At 61.8% G+C, this 21,646-nt stretch overlaps 3 protein-coding genes across 11 annotated transcripts in view; 1 reads left to right on the top strand and 2 right to left on the bottom strand.

The window, feature by feature from the left end:
- Window positions 1–10,559, bottom strand: part of STIM1 (stromal interaction molecule 1) — a 91,457-nt gene extending 80,898 nt beyond the window's left edge. For 5 of the 9 annotated variants that reach the window (XM_065627057.1, XM_065627056.1, XM_065627058.1 and 2 more), the window contains exon 1: window positions 9,926–10,233. In XM_065627057.1, coding sequence (XP_065483129.1) covers window positions 9,926–10,034 — 109 coding nt within the window. In that variant the 5' untranslated portion in view covers window positions 10,035–10,233. The other 4 variants (XM_065627053.1, XM_065627051.1, XM_065627050.1 and 1 more) reach the window with 4 other exon arrangements.
- Window positions 10,560–11,108: 549 nt separating this feature from the next.
- LOC135995604 (collagen alpha-1(I) chain-like) lies at window positions 11,109–15,634 on the bottom strand. Its single transcript, XM_065647079.1, has 4 exons — window positions 15,451–15,634; window positions 12,898–13,416; window positions 12,381–12,542; window positions 11,109–12,058 (listed from the first exon to the last, which is right to left on the bottom strand). Exons 1-4 carry the CDS (start codon window positions 15,632–15,634, stop codon window positions 11,109–11,111), a joined length of 1,815 nt encoding a protein of 604 aa, XP_065503151.1.
- RHOG (ras homolog family member G) lies at window positions 11,850–20,805 on the top strand. Its single transcript, XM_065631908.1, has 2 exons — window positions 11,850–11,900; window positions 19,544–20,805. Exon 2 carries the CDS (start codon window positions 19,583–19,585, stop codon window positions 20,156–20,158), a length of 576 nt encoding a protein of 191 aa, XP_065487980.1. The 5' UTR covers window positions 11,850–11,900; window positions 19,544–19,582; the 3' UTR covers window positions 20,159–20,805.
- The last annotated feature ends 841 nt before the right edge of the window (window positions 20,806–21,646 follow it).

The following is a 21,646-nucleotide window of genomic DNA, read 5'->3' as shown; positions in this document are numbered from 1 at the left end:
CTGGGGAGCAGAGCCCGACCCCCCCTGGCTCCAAGCTCCTTTCAGGCAGGTCAGAGATCAGAAGGTCTCCCCTCAGCTCCTGTTCTCCAGCTGAACCCCCAGCTCCCTCAGCCGCTCCCATCACCCTTGTGCTCCAGCCCCTCACCAGCTCCGTTCCCTTCTCTCAACTCGCTCCAGCACCTCAAGGCCTTTCTTGAGCCCTGAGGTGATTTTGGTGCTCCTGGTGCCGCCATTTTGTGCACTGAGCTGATCCCGCCACCCCTGGCGCTGCTATTTTGAGCCCTGAGCTGAGGGGCCCAGAACCGCCCCCAGGGTTCGCGGTTTGGCCTCCCCATTCCCAGCACAGGCCGGTCACTGCCCTGGGCCTGCTGGCCACACCAGTGCTGGTCCCAGCCAGGATCCTGTGGCCTCTTGGCCACCTGGGCACACGCTGGCTCATGTTCAGCCGCTGGCACCAACACCCCCAGCTCCTTTTCCAGCCGCTCTTCCCCAGCCTGCAGCGTTCGTGGGGTTGGTGTGACCCAAGTGCAGGACCCGGCACTCGCCCTTGTTGGCCCTCAGACAACTGGCCTCAGCCCATCGATCCAGACCCCTCTGTAGACCCTTCCCACCCTGCAGCAGGTCAGAGGACGGCACCTGGGGGGACGAGGACAGGACAGCCCCACCGACAGGTCCCTCTGCCCGCAGCGCTGCTGGGGCTGCCCTCACCGTTCCCACGAACGCGTCAGCATCCTCCAAGCATTCCCACTCCTCCTGGAGCATCTTGGCGTTTGTCCCAGGGCCCCGGGACACGGTGTGATTGAACAGCCGTCCCGAAGGCGAGCGGAGCCGCAGGGTTGTCCCCGCCGGCGGCTCGACCTGCTGGGCTTGGAACCCGCCGTGTCCCCCGTGCAGACGCACAAGCTTCACAAACCACGGGCATAGACACGTCCTGCTTTTCTGATCCCTGCCACAGTTTTTAAAAGGAAAAAAAGAAACTATTTCCACATATCATTTTGGAGTTTAAATAACAGATACACCACGAAAGAACAAGCAGCACCGAATCACCACCTCCTTTCCAAAACGCTCGGAGATGATCTTGAATCAGTCATTTCCACACAGATGTTTGTGGGGATTTGTCTGTTTGGGTTTTGTTGGTTTGTTTCACCTCCTACAAGGTTCAGGCCACTGCAGAGAGGACAAACGAGACCCGATCCAGCCGCAGGAATACCAAAAACAGGTGAAAGCTCCAAGTCTCCGTGAAGACACCCTGGGTTTGATCCCTGAGCAACAAGCTGTAACACCCGCGGGACAAAGAACAACACCACCTCAGCACCCCACTGTTCTGGGGGTTCCTCCCCGCACCCCAAATCCCGCAGCTGTTCACTCATGACATACTTTGATTTTTGCCTCAAAACTGCAAAGCAGCTAGAACCAAAACCACTCAGGTGGCATTAATAATAACAGCTACTTGGAAAAGAATCTTTTCAGAAATTACTTCTCCCCCTCAATAAAATAGGTTTTATCCTGCATCTGTCTGTCTATATCAAGAAAAAAAAAAAACCAACTTTCTTAGGCTTACTCAGACATTCATTATGCACCGGCACTGTTACAAATCTGAACATACGCCTTCCTTAGCAGCTTTAATCCCGAATTATTTCTCCTTTCCCTGCAATACAAAGTTTAACCAGCCTGGCTGCTCAAACGAGAGCTGCTCGTTTGTAACTCAGACCTGGAACATTCTTCAAGTTCTTGTGTTTATCGTGTTTCTGTCCTCTGACAATCGCAGAATTTCAGGCACCAGAGCCCAAACCCTGAAGGAATGAATTAAACTGACCTTAAAACTCTGCCCTTCAGGGATGTAAGAAACACTCAGCTCCGAAAATAGCGCCTTTTCTTGCAAAATATGCAGCGTGAGCGCTGTTTGCTAACAAACGTCATCGGCTCCGATCGGACCGCGCTGCTGCCACTCCACACGGGGAGTTTAGTAAGTAATTGGGCTTATATCATCTTTTTGATCAAAGCCGACGTTTGTATTTTTAAGCACTTTTTGCTGGTTCCCAGTCTGTCCCACACCCGACCCTTCGGCACCGGGAAGCAGCTCCTTGGCTGCTGAATTAGTGTACACTGTGATTAAGTTACAAAAGACGTACCTGTCATTAACCAATTGACGTGATCAGTGCTTTCCGACCACCTGCAAAACGAGGGGATATTTTTCAAGTTTTAGATCCTCCTGCGTGACAAGAGGGAGACAGGAGGTTCGGCAACAATATTGTTTGGAAGCAGAGCGCTTAGTACTGTAAGGAAGAAACTAATCAATTATAACTAACTCCATCAATTATTTTTTAGTATGGGTGTATTGCAAAAATTTCTAAAAATTGTAAGGATTATGCAACAATCGTGAGAATATAAGCAACGCAAGAGCATCTGGTCCTTGGAGCACTGATGGAGGGTGATCCCAGAGCTCCCCAGCGCTGACAAAATACAGACCAGGCTGAAAAGAATTGACTCTGCTGTTCAGATTATTTCTGGCTGGGTGAGCATCACTTTATCAGCCACGTTTACACTTTATTGGGGGAAACGGGGTGGCAAAAACCAATAGAAGTGACTAGTTTTCCAAGTTTGGCCTGTGTTATATCTGATTACTGGGATATCAATGCAATGAAAGCGGAGGAATTTCACCAGGAATTCTGAAGGGGTTTTAGTACACCATGTTGCACGGGGCTTTTCTAAAAGATTTTTGTTTCTAAAGAAACTTTGAGCTCTCCCTGCAAAATAAGTGAGCTGTGTGGCGATGGTTTTACTACTCACAGGTCAGTGGATGAGCCCAATTCAAGCTCAATGTTCAACATTTAGCTTAAGTAGTGCGCACTAAATATAATGAATGGTTTAGAGACATAAGGTTGTATGATTTTTAATATACTCTTTGCTCCAAGTTACTTGGTAAACTGGACTTGCTAAAATTTTAAGCCGTAAAGTTCTGCTCATATTTACCAAAAGCAACTACAAACTACACTGAACACTTGCAACACTTTGCTGCGAAGAAAGGATTTACCCAGACAAAACAGCACCTGCAAGGCCACGGGCCTTGAACAGTGTCCACGGCCGAACTAAACAGAGGCACGTGTGGAACCAGGGAAAAGGATCCCATGAGAGGCGAGAAGGTCAAAAAGTGAAATTTTGCTACTGGACTGAATCACGGTGTGAATGGTCTGTAGAGACATAAAAGTCTGTAGTTTCCTATGCTTGGTTGGACCTCTGCGCAGGTACCAGCTTGAGCCAGCCCTTCTGCTATTCTACTCCATTAAATTTGTTATTTTCTGAGAATTGTGTCTCCTGAAAGTCCGCTCTGCACGCGGGTGTCCGGCCTCGCCTCAAAGGTTGCTGCTGGAGCTCTAAAGTACAGGCTCCGGAGCGACGGGAGGGAAGAATCCTGCAGGTTTGCTCCGTGAACGGGTGTCAGGCCCTGGAGAGAAGGTCCCAGCGTTCGGTTTGGCGCGTTCCCCATGCAGGAAATAAAGGAGTTGGGTGGCGGGTTCGCTCTGTTAAGTCACGCTTCCCTTTGAGAAATCTAAACATTGCTCTGCAGAGAGCAGAACCCTGAACCGCTGCCCCGCGACACCAAGACACCAAACTTAGCGGCAACATCACAGACTTGCTTTTCGCGCTGAAGAACCTTCTCTCCGTCACCCCTGAGGAGCAAGGGACCTACACACAGCGGATCAAACCCTTTGGACTTTGTGTTTTGTGTGCCAGAAAACGAACCACGCGGGAGCGCAGGGGCTGCTTACAATGAAGGTGAAGACTGACTTGTGCCAGGGAGACGAGAGGCGGACGGGCCAGCAGGACGGACGCTGCCCACACACATCAAACATTTAGGTCAGAGAGGTTCTCCTGCCCCTCTGCTCTGCCCTGGTGAGGCCGCATCTGGAATATTGTGTCCAGTGCTGGGCCCCTCAGCTCCAGCAGGACAGGGAACTGCTGGAGAGTCCAGCGCAGCCACCAAGATGCTGCAGGGAGTGGAGCATCTCCCGTGTGAGGAAAGGCTGAGGAGCTGGGGCTCTGGAGCTGGAGAAGAGGAGACTGAGGGGTGACTCATTCATGGGGATCAATATGGAAAGGGGGAGTGTCAGGAGGATGCAGCCAGGCTCTTCTGGGTGACAGCCCATGATAGGACAAGGGGCAATGGGTGCCAACTGGAACACAGGAAGTTCCACTTAAATATGAGAAGAAACTTCTTCATGGTGAGGGTGCCAGAGCCTGGCCCAGGCTGCCCAGGGAGGTTGTGGAGTCTCCTTCTCTGCAGACATTCCAACCCGCCTGGACACCTTCCTGTGTAACCTCAGCTGGGTGTTCCTGCTCCGGTGGGGGGGTTGGACTGGATGAGCTTTCCAGGTCCCTTCCAATCCCTGACATGTTGTGATTCTGTGATCTGCAGCACGGGCAGCAAACCGGAGCCCTGGGCTGGGAAGCAGCGGGGCCCGGGGCTGCGCCTGCAACACCGAGAGCGCAAACCAGCCAAAAACCCGGTATTAATAGTGCCGGCTGTGCCGCACCGAGGGCGAGCAAGGCTCCTCTGCCAGCTCACACCGTTTGACAGCGGCTAAAACAACGTCCCGGCTCATTTCCAGCACCAGCAGGTACACGGAGCGGCTCGGCACATCCCACCAGCGACCAGGGAATGGTCCCAGCGGAATCCCCAGCTGCCCCAGTAACAACCACAGCGCACCAGTCCCCAGCAGCTCAGCCCGCTGCCGAGTTTATTCCTCCCTCTCCGGCTTTGTTTTCCAAGTGAAGCCGATTAACGAAGTAAACAGTTTTTTTCAACGCTAATAGGTTGTGCAATCCGGACTTTCAAAACCAAAATGCCGGCTACACTCAAGCGGCCGAAGGCAGCAAAAGGGTGACCCAGACTCGGGGCTCGGGGAACCCCAGCAGCACCAGGGCCGCTGTGAAATCCTTTCAGGAGAATGGGGGGGGACAGAGACGGGGCAGAAACCAGGATCTGGGGATAAAAACAGCGAAAAGGCTCAAGAGCCGCACCCAGCCCGTGTCTCCAGGGCTGTTTGCCATACGGATGCGGGAAAGTCTGAACACGAGCTTTACTTTTGCGTGTTTGCACCGGCACAACTCCTGAGCAAACGCTTCCAGTTGAAAGCTTCTATTTATTTTTGGGAATCAAACAAAAAACTATTCTTACACGTTACGTATGCCAAGAGGACAAGTGGATATTTAAAATCTGCAGTGCTTTAGTTGAATTAGATGGGCCACAAGCACATTTCTGGGAAGTCACTATAAAATTTCATATAGATTTCATTGTGTTCATACATTTCACTGCTGTATTGTCACAGTGAGAAGGTTTATTAACCTAATACTGCAGCATGATGACTGGATCTAATAGATAAATATTTACATAAATGATATATATCAGCTGGGTTTAGAAGATAGGATGTTTTCTGAGCTGAAATGTTAAAAGTTGCCAAAAACCCCCAAGAGCTCAGCCCCAGCACGGCCGCTCCACCAGCAACGCTGCCCAGGAGAGCACAGGGAGGCACAGGGCACAAAGAAAGCGGCTTTTCACAGTAACAAATTACTACAACATGATAAACCCCATGTTCTGGTGCAGCTGAGCGTGGCCACAGGTCCCTGGGCCGGCGCAGGGACGGACCAGAAGCCAAACGCGCTGGGTCCGACCAGCCCCGTCTCCGCTCCACGAGGCCACAGCGATGCCAAAGGACAATTTTCCAGCTCTCAGAGCGTCGATTCCTCGAGATGAGCTCCGTTCCTAAATGAATTACAGGCTGTGCAACCCGCCAGGGTTTCCAGCCCAGCTGGAAAAGGACACCGAATATTCCCTGGCAGAGTTTTCCCCATATTCTCCAAAGCTATTTTTCCTCCCCAAAGCTACTCGCATGTGCAACTTCTGCTCAGGGGAACTAGTCCTGGAGACAAAAACCCCTCTGAAATACCTTTTAGTGCAGAGCAAAGCACAGCAGGTCTGTGCGATTCCCAGCCGGGGCAGGGAAGGCGCGCTCGGACAAGCCCGGTCGCGTTCCTGCCCCAGGCTGCGGAGCTTCCCAACGCCCCAAAAAAAGGATTAAATCCTGCCGTGGTTGTTGATACAGAGCGCGGCCGGATGGACAGAACCTCCGTCAACACCGCGGGTTTGACGCTGAGCTCCTGACTGCAAACCAGACGACTTTCCCTAAAGGCGGTTCCTAAAAACATCTTATTGCTGCGGCGGATGAAATCAGAGGTTCTGGCAAAGGAACAGAGGTTGAATGTGAATTCTGGCACCGTGGCGGGTGACACCAGCTCCAGCACCACGAAACAAATGCACCGACGGGTTTCGTTAGCTGAGGAACTAGCAATGATATTATTTCAATTGGCAGGTAAAGAGGTAACCAGGCGTTCGTGTTCCCGCCGTGTGCGATTGCTGCGGCTTTCCGAACACACCGCTGAGGCCCATCCTCTCCATAGGCCAAAACACTTCACTGTAATTTCTAAACCCAAAACCAATCACTTTCCGAGCTACAGGTTCTGTAGCAAAGGTAAATTTTCAATAAAACCCTGTGTCTGAGGACAACAAGCACAGGAATCCTCAACTGCGGTGCTTGGACACAGCATCCTCCGCCAGAAATTAGTATTTTTCGCCCTCTATCACATTAATCTTATGTTAACCACCTGTGGTTATAGCTCCCATCACTCTGTTAAACATCAACGCCCCTTGTTTTCAGGTGTAGCTCAGGTTCGAAGTGCTGCAGGCAAACGTAATAACTGAGCAGATTCCGTCCGGTTTTCTTTTGATACCACCTGAACGTTCCTATAACCTGGTTGGGGTAAGAACCTCACCTGCTAAACACAACCCGAACAGCAGCAAAACCCACCCCAGAAATGTGAGCGAGGAATCGGGAGCAGGATGGGGAGGGAAGGAGCAGCGGTTGTGCCGCAGCACGAGATTAAATTAAATTAAATTAAATAAGGCTCAGGGGGATGCAGATTTGTACCATTTCCACATTGTTGTGCGCAGCCAGAGCAGGTACGGACCCAGCGAAGCAGACGGAATTCACCACCATTAACGGAACCCGGAATTAACCCTGGTCACCCAAAGCCCAGCCGGTTTTCTCCGCATCTCCTACAAACCCCGAGGTCCCCAGCGCAAGAGCATCAACACTTCATTGTCCAACGCGCAGAAAGGAACAGAGCGGCACCCACGCCGGTACCGGTTAATGCGATTCAGTGAAAAACAGGCTACCGAGCCAGCCTGCTGCTGTTGTCGAGGTAAGGCTTCAAAACTTTCGACCAAAACAGTCGATGGTGCACGTAAAACTTCCGCCAAACACCCGCCGTAACCCCAGATGATGTTCTGATAAGGAGCGTTGCCAGGAGAAAAATGAACAAAACCCGCATTAAAGGAGTGGAGCTGGGACAGCTGACACATTGCAGCAAGCGGAGAAAGAGAGAACAACTATCACCTGGAAGGAATATTTGTAATAACGCCCGTGAGGAGCCTCTCCTGCCCCTGTTAGAGGGGGGTGTGCGAAGGACACGGGGCTGGGAGCTGCGGCGAGACAAATCCACGCTAAAAATAAGGAATCCACGCTAAAAATAACCGTCGGCGGGTGAAAACAATGACGGCGGGTGCTGCCGGTGGCTGTCGGCACATCCTGCGCCGCCGGCACCGCGCCGGCCGGTCCCAGACCTGGCTGCGGCCAAGCGCTCCAACCAGGCAAAACAACCTGGTTTTCCCCAGAGTTTGGTCACCAGCTCTAGTTTTTCTCCATGGGCAAAACTAGACATTTTAAACACTTATGTAAAAAAAAAAAAAAAGCAAAAACAAACCCAAAACTTAGGAATCAGAAACATGTACTAATATTTGATGAATGCACCGATGCATTGTGTGCAGGAATCCAAGCAATGAGCAAATGCTGCTGAAACTAGAACCCTTTCACTTTTGAAAAATCCACCAAAAATACACCCTTTCGCTTTGCAAGAGCCGTCAAACACCTACCTTGGTGAGAGCACAACCCGCAGTTTGTGTGTGCAGGAACAGCGTCCTGTGCTGGGGATATTCCTCATTTTGTGTGTGCAGGAACAGCGTCCTGTGCTTACGATATTCACCGCACCGACCTGCCAGCAGCAGCTCCCAAAGCTGAAAAGCAAATGGCCCAGAGATCTCTGAGGACACATTAAGCTGCATTAGCAGCGAGCGCCGAACTTCCCCAGCCAGGGCCGCTCAGAGCGAACAAATCCCTTCTCGACCACGTTTGTCTGCACATTTTGGGCTCCAGCCTGCGAGCAGCTCCCTGGCACTGCCCCGTGTGCTGCTATGCGGGTTTTGCAACCCCAAAGTAACCCATTGTGAAAAACCAAGTACCAAAAAGTCCCTGTCGTGCAGGAAAACCCCACCTGTAGGTGATTTTATTCAGTATTTCAGGTCTCTGCTCTGCTCTTGAGAAGAGCAAGTGAGCAGCTGAATCACCAGGGCCGGTCCTGCAGGGCCTCCAAAAATAACCGCTCTGGAAATTCCTGGGAGGCACAAACCTGGCTCCACTGGAGATCCAGTTTCCTTCACGGAGCAGAACCGGCCTGAGGGCTCAGGGTTGTGCATGAGGAACATAAAGAGCAACTTCCTACAGAACAACTCGCGTGCAGGTCAGTGTTTAGTTTTTTTTTAAAAAAAAAAAGGCAAGTCACATAAGCGACATAAATCACCACGCTGCCGCGATGAAACAATCTGCCTGCCCAGGAACCAGACGCCGAGTTCCCGATCGCTCGCCCGATACAGCGGCTCCAGGGACGTGCCCTGTTCTCGCCAACCGGCTCTGTACACGGCGAAATCTCCTCTTGGCAACGTGGCCGCTCTGATCCGTGCCAGCGCGGCCGCCCACACCTGCGCCATCCCAGAGCCAACACCCGCCCGGCTCCCGGCGAGGGGGCACCGAGCACCGGCGTGCCCAGGTGCCCAGGTGCCCAGCGCCTTGTTTTGCCATCCTGAACCGTCACAGAACCACAGAGTGTCCTGAGCTGGAGGGACCCACAGGATCACGGAGCCCAACCCCTGTCCCTGCACAGGACACCCCACAGGTCACCCCGTGTGTCTGAGGACGTTGTCCAGTCTCTTCTTGAACACTGTCAGGTTGGGGCCGGGACACCTCCCTGGGGAGCCTGTTCCAGCGTCCAGCACCTCTGGGTGAAGAACCTTTTCCTCATGTCCAACTGACCCTCCCTGTCCCGTCACCCATCGCCGGCGGGACCCTCGGAGCAGAGCAAAGCTCAGGGTTTCTGCCCCGCACGTTTTAGCAGCTCTGACCTCAGGGGCCATGACAAGGACACGCCGCGGACACCAGAGCCCACGGGGCCCGTCACCCGCCGGGCAGCTGGGGCTGCTCCGGCCGCTCTGCTGGTTTGGGGCAGGCGGGAGGGAATTACGGAGGAGAGCAGAGCGGCTGCTGCCAGGGCTGAGCGGCGGGAGCGGCTCAGCCAGGCCGGGCTCAGCCAGGCCGGGCTCAGCCAGGCCGGGCTCACACAGCCCGCGGGAGCCCTGGCCCACCTGGGAACGTCCTTAAAAACACCGAGAACGGGGTGAAAACCGGCTGAACACCAGAGCCAACATCCAAACCTGTGCAAAACACCCATTGCGAAAACAAACGCGGATTATTTTTGGTCCTCCGACCCTCGGCCCGAGCGCTGCGGGGGCCCGAACCGCGGGGAACGGCAACTCGCACCCAAAACCCCCAGAAATCGCCTCAAACCGGAGCCGGGGCCGGTTCGCGGGGCGGGGGGGGACCTGCCCGGAGCCCCCGCGGCTGAGGAACCGCGGGACACGCGGGGGACACGCGGACCCCCGGGGCACCCCCGGGGCACCCCCGGCCCCGGCAGCTCCGGGCAGCGGCGGCCCCGGTAACCGGCTGGGGGGCCCCGCTGGGGGCCCCGCTGGTCTCACCTGCGATGGGGGTCTCGTCCAGCTGGGAGCCGGGGGGCCGCTCGGCCCGGCCGGGCTGCAGCAGGAGCCCGCACAGCAGCCACAGCGCCAGTCCCGCCCGCAGATCCATGTCCCCGCCGCTGTCAGCTCCTCCTCGGCATCGGCACCGCCGCCGGGCCCGGCCCTTCGCCTCCGCCCGGCTCCGCCGCTCCGGGGCCGTCAGCAGCTGCAGGGACCGCCCGTCAGTCCGCGCTGCTCCCGCCCGGGACCCGCTCCGGCCCCGGCACCCGCTCCGGCCGCCGCCCGCCACGGAAACGGCTCCGGACCGCCCCCCCCGCCCCCCGCAGTGAGCTCTCCCGGGGAGCCTCCCCCCGTCCTCCTCGGCAGTGGGCTCTACCGGGACAACCCAGCTCCCCCCGTCCTCCTCGGCAGTGGGCTCTACCGGGACAACCCAGCTCCCCCCGTCCTCCTCGGCAGTGGGCTCTACCGGGACAACCCCGCCCCGCCTCCCCCCCGCGATAACCTCTCCGCGGTGCGCTCCTTCCCCCCCAGCCCTCCTCACCAGTGGTCTCTCCCGGGACACCCCCGCCCCCCCCGCCGCGGTGGTCTCGCCCGGCCCTCCCCGCTGCCCACCGGGCCTTGGCGCCGCCGCGCGCTGACAGGGGGCGGAGCCACGCCGGGCCCTCCGCCAGGGGGCACCGCCCCGCGCCGCAGCCCGGCCAATCAGCGGCGGGCAGCTGGCCACGCCCCCCGCTCCCTCGCTGACCCCGCCCCCGCTGGGCTCCCCGCGCGCGCCGCTGGGCCGCAGCGGCCTCTGGCGGCCGCAGGGGGAGACGTGCGCGGGCCGCCGGCGCGGCGCGGAAGCTAAGCAGGAGCGGCTGCGGCTGCCGCCTGGATGGGTGACACCAAGACTCACAGCCCGCCCGTAGCCCCTAGGAAGACTTTCGACAGAATCACAGAATGTCAGGGATTGGAAAGGACCTCAAAAGATCATCTCGTCCCGTCCCCCTGCCAGAGCAGGAGCACCCAGATGAGGTTTTCGGGGCACCCTGGCTTGTCAGAGCAGCCCAGTTTGTCAGAGCCCCCGCGGCTCTGACACCCAGGCCGGGAACAAGGACAGATACACTTGGCCCCCCATGAACAGCCTCACCTGCCACTGTCCCCCAGCAGCCGGGTGTCCCCCATGAGACCCCCTGCCCCGGGGTTACCGGGGACCCTCGTGGGTGCCGGGGGGACCTGGCCCTTGCGGGACCCCCAGCTTGGGGGACTTGGCCCTTGTCAAGTCCCCTGTGGCACCTGGGTGTCCTCTGGCCCTGACCCTGCTCGGGGGGTCTGGGCCCCCGCTCTGCTCCTTGCGGGGTCCTGCTCGTTCCCGCTCTCCCATGGCTCCGTCCCCACCTCTCCACACCCAGCGCCCCACAGCGGCTCCTGGGCAGGGGCTGCCACCCCCCCGGGGGCTCCCTCCCTCCTCGGCCCCCCAGCCCGTCCCTGTCCCGTCCCTGCCAGCCAGGACCCCCCAGCACCTCTCGCCCGGCCCGGCCCCGCGGGGCTCCGGGACACGGGGGGGCCCATCCTGACCCTGCCGCAGCCCCCCCGGCCCCGCAGCCCGGCTGGAGATGGGGTGCGCTCCTGTGCCCCCCGACACTCGGGTCCTGCACCCCCAGCCGGGTGCGGACCCCCCGCGTCCCCCCACCCTGGGGCTGCGGCCGGACCCCGCCCCGGGGCGGGAGCCGGGGGGTCGGGGCCGGAGCGCGGGGCGATGCCGAGGGGCGCAGGGGCCGCGGCCCGGGACCCCCAGCCCCCGGGCCGGGAGGAAGCGGCGGGCGGGGGCACCGGGCGGGGCGGGGGAAGTTTCTCCGCGGGACCGCCCGGGGCGGCGGGAGGAGGCGGCTGCGGACTTGACTTCCTCCCCTTCCTCCCCTTCCTCCTTCTTCTTCCTCCTCCTTCCTCCTCCTCCCGCTGCTGCCGCCCCGGCCCCGCCGCGCCATGCCCGGGGGTGAGTGGGGCCGGGGGACCCGCACGGGGGCGGGGGGGCGAGGGGACCGGAGCAGCGGGACGGCGGCTGCCGGGACCCCGGGGTAACGGGGGTAACGGGACCCGGGGTAACGGGGGTAACGGGACCCGGCGTAACGGGGGTAACGGGACCCGGGGTAACTGGGGTAACGGGACCCGGGATAACGGGACCCGGGATAACGGGACTAACGGGACCTCAGGATAACGAGGTTAACGGGACCCGGGGTAAAGGGGTTAACGGGACTAACGGGACCCGGGATGACGGGGCTGCCGGAGCTCCAGGGCGCTGCGCTTTGGGGGGCCGGGGGCGCTGCCCCAGGAGCCCGGCGGAGCCCGGGGGGCGCGGACAGAACCGGGACAGAGTGGGGACAGGACCGGCCCGGACCCCCGACCCCTTCCCGGGGTCACTGCGCTGGCGCCGTCCCCGCCGTCCCGCTCACTGCATGACCGCCGAGCGCCGCACCGCGTCCCAGCGCTGCCCGGGCTGCGCTGCACGCCAGGGGGCGCTGCACTGTGCACTGCACGCACTGCATGCACTGCACGCTGTGCCCAGCACACCGCGCTGCCCGCTGCACCCAGAGGTGCAGCACCACACCCTGCGGGGCAGGCGCTGCACCGCGCGTCCCTGCAGACACACACACACATGCTGCGTGCGCTGCAGCCCCCGCGCGCTCCCTGTGCCGCGCACACTGCGCCACGCGCACCTCACAACGCGGGCTGCGCGTCACCCGCGCGCTGCGGCGCCCACGGCACCACTGCGCGCACTGCACGCGTGTCACCCGCACGCGCTGTCACACGCTGCGATGCGTGGGCAGAGATGCGACGCGGGCACTGCGGTGCTCGCTGCACCCGGCACTGCCCGGCACACACCTGGGCGGGGTCACCTCTGGAGAGGCTTTGGGGAGCCCCGTGTTCCCCTCCTGTGCCCTCCCGACACGGGGCGGGCAGTAGTGGGACGTGCGGTGCCATCGGTCACACACCAGCTCCCGATTTGGTTCGCGCCACCTCTCGGTGCCGTCGCAATTCCACCTTGGTGCAGTGCGGGGCACCCGTGGGTCCCCACGTGCCAGGGGCGTCACCACGGGGGGCACAGCGTGGCCATGGGTCTGTGGGTGTGTGCACGGGCTGGGGTCCCGCTGGGCGCCCTCCTCTTGTCTTGGTGGAAGCAGCAGCTGCCAAAGCACCAACGGTGGAACGGATGGTGACATGTGGGGACGTCACCCGTCCCTGCTGCCGGGGCTGCGCCACGGTGGGTGTTGCGGCTGGGTGGCGGGGCTGGCGCTGCAGCACAGGCAGCGGGAGCATCCGCAGGTGCGGGGGTGTTCCTGGCGCTGCTGGGAGCTCACGGCCCAGGGCCGCGGTGCGGGCGGCGGGGACGGGTGGTGTGTGCGAGCAGGGATGGGCATCCTGTGCCCAGAGCTTTGGTCTGACCGGGGCGGTGAGAGGTGCCAAACTGGCCGGTGCTGGTGTGTGCGACACGGTGCTGGGCTGCGCCTCTGCTGGCAATGTGACCGATGCTGGGCTGGGCTGTCACCACTGGGCCATGGAGGGTGGCCTGGCCTGGCTAGTCCCATCCATCCACCCACCATCCATCCATCCACCCACCACATATCCATCCACCCACCCCCCATCCATCCATCCACCCATCCACCCTTCCATCATCCACCCAACCACTCATCCACCCATCATCCACCCAACCACTCATCCATCCATCATCCAGCCAGCCAACCATCCACCCAACATCCATCATTTGTCATCCATTCATCTGTCAATTCATCGTCCATTATCCATCCATCCCCATCCACCCATCCATCATCCATCTAACCACCCAGTCATCTATCAATCATCCATCCATCCATCCAACATCCGTCATCCATTCATCTGTCCATCATTCAATCATCCAACATCCATCCATCCCTCATCATCCCTCCATCATCCATCCACCCAACCATCCATCCATCATCCATCCATCCAACCATCCATCCAACATCATCGATTCATCCTCCATCCAACCACCTACCCAACCATCCATCCCCTCATCTACCATCCATCCATCCCTCTGTCCCTCTACCCTCCATCCATCCATCCATCCCCGCATCCGCCATCCCTATGTCCATCCCTCTGTCCCTCAGTTCACTGGCCAGGAGGGAAATAAAATAAGGAAATTAGTCACGACGAGCCTGCAGCTGGAAAATGAGGGAAATCAAAACCCCGCGACTCAGCGTGGAAGTTATTTTAGCTGCAATGGCAGAGCCCTGCGGCAGAGCCGGGGTTACCGGCGGCAGCGCACCCATCCAGGCCGTGACAGCACCGAGCCCCCGCCACGGCACAAACCCCCCTGCTCAGCCACATGGGTCCCTGCTCCATATTTATAGATTTTATTGGTTTCCTCTCTCTGCTCGCTGGGGCGGCCGCAGAGCCGGGGGACGCGTGTGCTGCTCTCCCCGCAGAGCTGGAGGGACCCTGGCTGCTCCCACGGCCCCAGGCGGCCGGGACACGTCTGTCTGTCCTGCTGCCCGGGGGGTGTGGGGAGTGGGGTGCACGCTGTGGGGCGCAGGCTGATCCGCACAGCGCCGGGCAGGGTTCGTGGTGCAGCGTGTGGGGCGCAGGGTGCACACGATGGGTACGCGATGTGGGGAGGGGGGTGCGCAGTCCGCAGCGCACAGTTCCTGGTGCAGAGTGTGGGGTGCAGAGTGTGGGGTGCAACGTGTGGGGCACAGGGTGCACGATGATGTGGGGAGCGGAGTGCGCAGTCCATGGTGCACGATTCATGTTGCGTGGTTTGTGTTGCACAGTTCGTAATGCACAGTTTGTGGTGCAGGATGTGGGGTGCAGGGTGTGGGGTACAGTGTGGGGTGCAACGTGTGTGGCGCAGGGTGCACATGACGGGGTGCATGATGATGTGGGGAGTGGGGTGCACGGTTTGTGTTGCGTGGTTTGTGTTGCACAGTTTGTGTTGCACAGTTCATAATGCACGGTTCGTAATGCATGGTTTGTGGTGCAGGATGTGGGGTGCAGGGTGTGGGGTGCAGGGTGCACTGCCTGTGGGTCATGGCACACGGCGTGGGGTGCAGCGTGGGGCGCAGGCCCCCGGTGCACAGCTCTGCTCAGCTTTGCTTCGGTCAGGGTCCAGTGCCGCGGGTGGGAGCCCACGGGGCGGCTGCTCCACTCCCCGCTTGGAAACCCCCTCCAGGGGCTGCCCTGCCTGCGGGGAGCGGGTTTTGCTTCCCCTTTCTGCCGCACAGGACATGAGTCGCTTTTCCCGTCCTGGGTGGCCATGGCGGGGAGGCCGCGGTGCATCTTCCGCAGCCCCATTGCCCACCCGCGCCCCCTCCCCAGCACCTCAAATCCTGGGGGGCTGCAACTGGGCAGGGCTGGGGGCTCCGGTGCCCCACACAGGCTGTGCCTCCCAGCCCCACCAGCCCCCCGCGCCCCGGTGTCTGGGGGGCTGGAAGGGGTTAACGGAGCTGCTGGCCGTGGTGTCCGGGAGAACAGAGCTGGGCTTGTGCAGGCAGGACGGGCAGGGATGTCACCCTGTCCCTCTGCAACTCCAGCCCCGTCCTGGCCGGGGGTCCTGGCCCCGATGTGCAGGGGCTCCCACCTCCCCCCAGCGTCTTGCGGTGGGGGCCGGACCCCACACGGATGCAGGTTGAGGGTGCACGCAGCCCCCATGGCACCCACAGCCTCCTTGACACCCACGGCCCCCATGGCACCCATGGCCCCCATGGCACCCCCCACCTGCCCGGGGAGCTTGGCGGCTGTGGGGACGGGTGCCCCGGGGAATAGAGCCCTGTGGGGCTGGGGGGCTGCAGCTGGAAGCAAGGGGTGCCCCCTCCTTGGCGAGCAGTCCACACAGGTGACATGGCCATGCCCGGGGTCCCCTCGCCGTGACACTGTCCCCTCTAACTCCACGGTGCCGGCGATGGCGAGAGCAGCACCACTCCGGTGCCAGCACTCGCGTCTGCTGCTGCCCGGTGGCTACGCCGGGTGTCACAGCCCCAGGCCACGGAGAAGTGGCCCCCGGTCCCCTGCCCGCTCCTCCTCCATCCCTGTAGCCGCAACGATGCTCTCACGGGCACGAGCGTTTCCACTTGTCCCTGTCCCCTCCCCGGCAGCGCCGCTGACTTGGCCGGGCCTGTCCCATCATGGGGACAGTGCCGCTGGGTGCCCGTGGCCCCACGGCCGGTTTGGGGGTGCGGGGTTTGGGCTCGGTGTGACCGGTGCCGTGTCCCTCTGTGGCGGGGCCGTGGCTGGTGCTCGGGGACCACCCCGCTCCCCGAGGGATGGGGGGCTGCAGACGGGGGACACCACTTTGTCGCTGTCCCTGTGCCCTGGCAGAGCCGCCCCTCGCACCCGCTTTTGGCTGCAGCAGCTCCCCCGTGTCCCCTGCGGCTCATGCCCCAATATTGTCCCCGGGTCTGGTGGCTCTTCCCGCCCGTGTCCCTCCCCTGGGTGTTTATAGACAGCGATGGGCTCCAGCCATGTCCCCCCGGCCGCTCTGCCCGCAGGGTGTCCCCAGGACCCCTGTGCCCCCTCTCAGGGCAGCAAACTGGGTTCTGGGGCTGCTGCGGGACCCCTCTCGCTGCCACCTCGGCTGGGTGACCCCGGCTGGCACCCAGGACTGGGGGGACCCCCGGTGTCACAGCACCAGCTGGTCCAGGCAGCTGGGGGACCCCAGCCTGGGGGGCAGTGGGGACCCCCCGCCAAGCCCCGCCGTGTGCCACAGCCCAGCCCCAAATAGCTACGGGGACCTTGGGGTGCCCGTGGGGACACTGGTGACATGGGGGTGCCTGTGGGCCATGGGGACAGCGGGAGCCTGGGGGTGCCAGGGGCCCTGATGGGGACTCGTAGGGCACCCTCGGTGGCTCCAGCTCCGGGGTGCTGCCCCTCACCCCCGTTTTCCAAAAGCAAAGCCCAGCTGGGGTCTGTTTTGGCCGGGGAGGGGCTGGTTCTGGCTCTGGTGACCCGGCGCCTGCGGCCTTGGGCGAGCAGAGAATTGAATCTCAAATACCAACCAAAATGGCTTTCCAGGAAAATTCTTATTTTTGCCATCACTCCTTCTACTCAATGTCATCGAAAAAGGGGGAAACCAATCCACAGCACTGCCAGCCACCCCGCAGGGGCCAAGGGAGAGCGGGGCCTGTGACCCGCCCCGAGCCCTGCGGGCGATGTGGGGAGAAAGATGCTGAAACCAGGTCAGCAAGCCCAAACTGGGTCAGACTGGCCTGAACTGGGTCAGATGGTCCCAACCGGGTCCAAACAGCTCACCCAGGTCCATCACCCTCCTTCTGTCCCCATCACCCTGCTCCTGCTCCCCCGATCCTGTTGCTGCTCCCCCTGTGCCCATCACAGAATCACAGACGGTTTGGGTTGCAGGGCCCTCCCCAGCCCCCCAGTGCCCCCCTGCCATGAGCAGGGACATCTGCACCAGCTCAGGTTGCTCAGAGCCCCGTCCAGCCTGGCCTGGGATGTCTCCAGGGATGGTTCAGCCACCACCTCTCTGGCCAACCTGGGCCAGGCTCTCACCACCCTCAGGGCAACAATTCCTTCCTCATGTCCAGCCTGAATCTCCCTCCTTTGAGTTTAAAACCATCACCCCTTGTCCTGTCACAACAGGCCCTGCTCAAAAGTCTGTCCCCATCTTTCTTATGGGCCCCTTTTAAGTCCGGAAAGGCCGCACTAAGGTCTCCCCGGAGCTTCTCCAGCTGAACGTCGCCCTGATCCTGCTCACACCCCCTGCCCCTTCTCCCATTGCCCTGAACTGCCACGGCTGCTCCGAGCCCCACAGACCCTGGCATGGGTCCCTCTGCCCGTGCTGTCTGTGCTGCCCGTGCTGTCTGTCCTGCCCGTGCTGTCTGTGCTGTCTGTCCTGCCCATGCTGTCTGTCCTGCCCGTGCTGTCTGTCCTGCCCATGCTGTCTGTCCTGCCCATGCTGTCTGTCCTGCCCATGCCGTGTGTCCTGCCTGCTGCTGCCTGCTGGTTCCTGCACCTCCACTGAGCCCCCCCAGCCCTGGGCGCTGTGCCCGGGTGCAGGGAAACCCTGGGGGCCACGTTTGCAACCAAAGCAGGGAGCAAATTGAGGCCGAAGGCCGCGCATTCGTTCGTGACCCGCCCGGCATCCCGCGCGCGGCCCCGGTGCCGCCATCGCCTTCCTGCCGCGGGCAGGGCTGCCCTGCGGGGGCTGCTCCCCGCTGCTGCCGCCCCCGCCGCCTGAGCGCCCAGAGATCCCCCTGCGCCGGCAGCGGTTTTGCAGCGGGGAAACTGAGGCACGGTGCTCGGGAGGCTCCCGCAGCGCGTCCGGGGGTGCAGCGGGCAGGCCGGGCGCCGGGCAGGGCGGGGGTCCCGGCGCAGCCCCCCCGGGCAGGAAGCCGCTGTCAGGGCGGGAAGAGGAAGAGCGACTTCCCCATGCGAGGGGGCAGGGACCCGGCGGGGGCTCCGGGGGGGACACGGCCCCTTCCACATCCCCAGACGTGGTGTTCCCCCAGTTTGGGGCTCTGGGGAAGGGCGTTCCCCCAGTGTGGGGCTCCGGGCCGATGCAGCATCCCTGTTTCCCCCACCACCACCTCTGCCCCAGCCCTGCGGCACATGAGCTGCTGCCCCGGCCGCGGTATCGCTGCCGAGGTGATAAATCCTTTAGGGAGGGCAGTGGCCGGATCCCGGAGGGGAAGGGGCTGCCGGCCCCCCGGGGGTTCACTCCCAGCTCCCCCCGGCTGCAGCAGGAAGGGAGCAGGATGTGGCCCTTAATGGCAATTGCAGAGGGAACCTGAGGAAGGCAAACCGGGACAAACAGCTGCCGGAGCCGACGTCAGCCCCGATGGCCGCGCCAGCTCGGCCTGGGGTGCTGCAGGAGCCGGGATGTGCTGGGAGCACCGTCCTCAGCACAGGACACACATGGAGCTGCTGGAGAGGGGCCAGAGGAGCCCCAGAAATGACCCGAGGCTGGAACAGCTCTGCTGGGAGGACAGGCTGAGAGAGCTGGGCTGTTCAGCTGGAGAAGAGAAGCTCCGGGGAGACCTTAGTGCAGCCTTTCCGGACTGAAAAGGGGCCGAGAAGAAAGATGGGGACAGACTTTTGAGCAGGGCCTGTTGTGACAGGACAAGGGGTGATGGTTTTAAACTGAAGGAGGGAGATTCAGGCCGGACATGAGGAAGAAATTGTTGCCCTGAGGGTGGTGAGAGCCTGTCCCAGGTTGGCCAGAGAGGTGGTGGCTGAACCATCCCTGGAGACATCCCAGGCCAGGCTGGACGGGGCTCTGAGCAACCTGAGCTGGTGCAGATGTCCCTGCCCATGGCAGGGGGGCACTGGGGGAGCTGGGGAGGGCCCTCCAACCCAAACCATCTGTGATTCTGTGATTCGTGCCCATGCACGCCAGCCATGGTGGCACCGTGTTAGTGCCGGGTCAGGGATGCCATTCCCCCTCGGGGGGGGTCTCGGGTTACTGCCCACTGTGGGGGCTGCTGGGGGGGGACGTGAGTGGGCAGGGGGCTCACCCGGGCTATGCGATATGGGGGAACCGAGCGTGACCTGCCCCTCTGCACCCTCCAGCCTCGGGCTGCCCGAGCAGGGGGACCACGGTGACCCCAGCCCTGGTGCGTCCTCCTCCCTGACGCTGTCCCCTCCCCGCAGGCTGCTGAAGGAGGCCGCGAGGGACGCCGAGCCGCAGGGATGCAGAGCATCAAGTGCGTGGTGGTGGGCGACGGGGCGGTGGGGAAGACCTGCCTGCTCATCTGCTACACCACCAACGCCTTCCCCAAGGAGTACATCCCCACCGTCTTCGACAACTACAGCGCCCAGAACACGGTGGACGGCAGGACTATTAACTTAAACCTGTGGGACACGGCCGGCCAGGAGGAGTACGACCGCCTGCGGACGCTTTCCTACCCCCAGACCAACGTCTTCATCATCTGCTTCTCCATCGCCAGCCCACCCTCCTACGAGAACGTCAAGCACAAGTGGTACCCAGAGGTCTGCCACCACTGCCCCAGCGTGCCCATCCTCCTCGTCGGCACCAAGAAGGATCTGAGAAACAACCCCGAGACCATGAAGCGGCTCAAGGAGCAGAACCAGGCGCCCATCACCACCCAGCAAGGCATCAGCCTCTCCAAGCAGATCCGCGCCGTCAAGTACCTGGAGTGCTCGGCGCTCAACCAGGAGGGCATCAAGGATGTGTTCACCGAGGCGGTGCGGGCCGTGCTCAACCCCGTCCCGGCCAAGCCCAAGAAGCCCTGCGTCCTCTTGTGACGGGGCGGCTGCTCAGAGACGATGCTGCCCCCGCCCCGCCAAACCCCCCGCCCGCCCCGGTGCCCCCCGCGCCTCGCTGCCCCCCAGGGACGGTGGCACCGGGGCCGCCAGCCCAAAGCCGCCAGCTTTAATAATACAGACCTCGTTTGCACTAACTGGGTGTCTGCCCTGGGGGCACGGGGGCTCCCGTGGGACCCCCTGCCCCGTTCGCTTTCGGGTGACGCCTCTGCGGTCCTGGCACAGAGCAACACATCCTGAGAAGGGGATACCCGGGGGGGCCGAACCGCCCTCCTGCCCCCAGCACCCCACAGGGACCTGCCAGCCGCCCCAGCACCCCATGGGGACCAGGGGGTGCAGGGGGAGGTCCTCAGCCCCCCTGTGCTAACCCTGGCACTCGGCCGCCTCTGAGCACCCCAGTGGCCCGGCGCTGGCCCCGTCCTGCCGCAGGGGTCTCCTGGGGGGTGTTTGGGGGGAGCCCGGCCTAGCGCAACATCGCCGGTTCCCCAGGGACAGCGCCGGAGACGTCCAGCCCTGGCCGGAGTGGAGCCGGGGGGCTGTTCCGAGGAGCCGGAGCGGGGCTGCGTGCGGCAGCGGGACTCGCCTGTGACCAGCCGCTCCCCGTCTTGCTTCTTCTTCAATAAAGACACCTGCCCAGGCCCTGCGTCTCCTGTGCTCTCCCGCACGCGCCCACCGTCCCCAGCACAGGGACACTCCTGCAGCCACCGCGGGGGACACGGGTGGCCCTGTCCTGAGCCGGGCCAGGACCCCTCGTCATGCCAGGGCTGAGCCCAGGGTGCTGGTGGCAGCACCGCTGCTGCCGGGGTGTCTGCCCGGGGTGTCCCTGTCACAGCCAGCACGACCCCCGGCCACCCCCGTGTCTGCTCGGGGCCAGTGCTGAGCTCCCTGGCTTGGGGACGTTGCAGGGGATAGGAATGGGGACATTGCACGGAGTGGCCATGGGGACATTGCATGGGGTGGCCATAGGGACATTGGGGATGGGGACATGACACAGGTTGGCCATTGGGACATTGGGGATGGGGACATTGCAGGGAATAGGAACGGGGACATTGCATGGGGTAGCCATGGGGACATTGCACAGGTTGGCAGTGGGGACATTGAGGATGGGGACATTGCAGGGGATAGGAACGGGGACATTGCACGGGGTGGCCGTGGGGACATTGGGATGGGGAGATGGGGACATTGCAGGGATGGGCACAGGGGCTGCAGGAGCGAGGTCCCTCCCAGGGAGCCCCCCGGCCACCCCGGCTCGGGCTCTGCCCTGTCCTGCCCCGCTCCGGAGCTGCAGGCAGAGGCCATGGCCCCGTGTCCCTGTGTCCCCACACCCGGGGGCTGCAGCGCTGGCACGTCCCGGGGACTCCGCAGCCAAGGGCTGAGGCCGATGATGGTGGCAGCGAGGGACTGGCGGCAGCCCCGTTGCTCGGCCGCGCTCGCCACCCCCGCGGGCTGCCGGCACGTGCTGGCCAGCGG

This window comes from Caloenas nicobarica, chromosome 1 (genome assembly GCF_036013445.1).
Source record: "Caloenas nicobarica isolate bCalNic1 chromosome 1, bCalNic1.hap1, whole genome shotgun sequence".
Classification (NCBI taxonomy): Eukaryota; Metazoa; Chordata; class Aves; order Columbiformes; family Columbidae; genus Caloenas; species Caloenas nicobarica.
The sequence above is the reverse complement of the archived record's forward strand: the minus strand, read 5'-3'. Positions and strand labels throughout refer to the sequence as shown.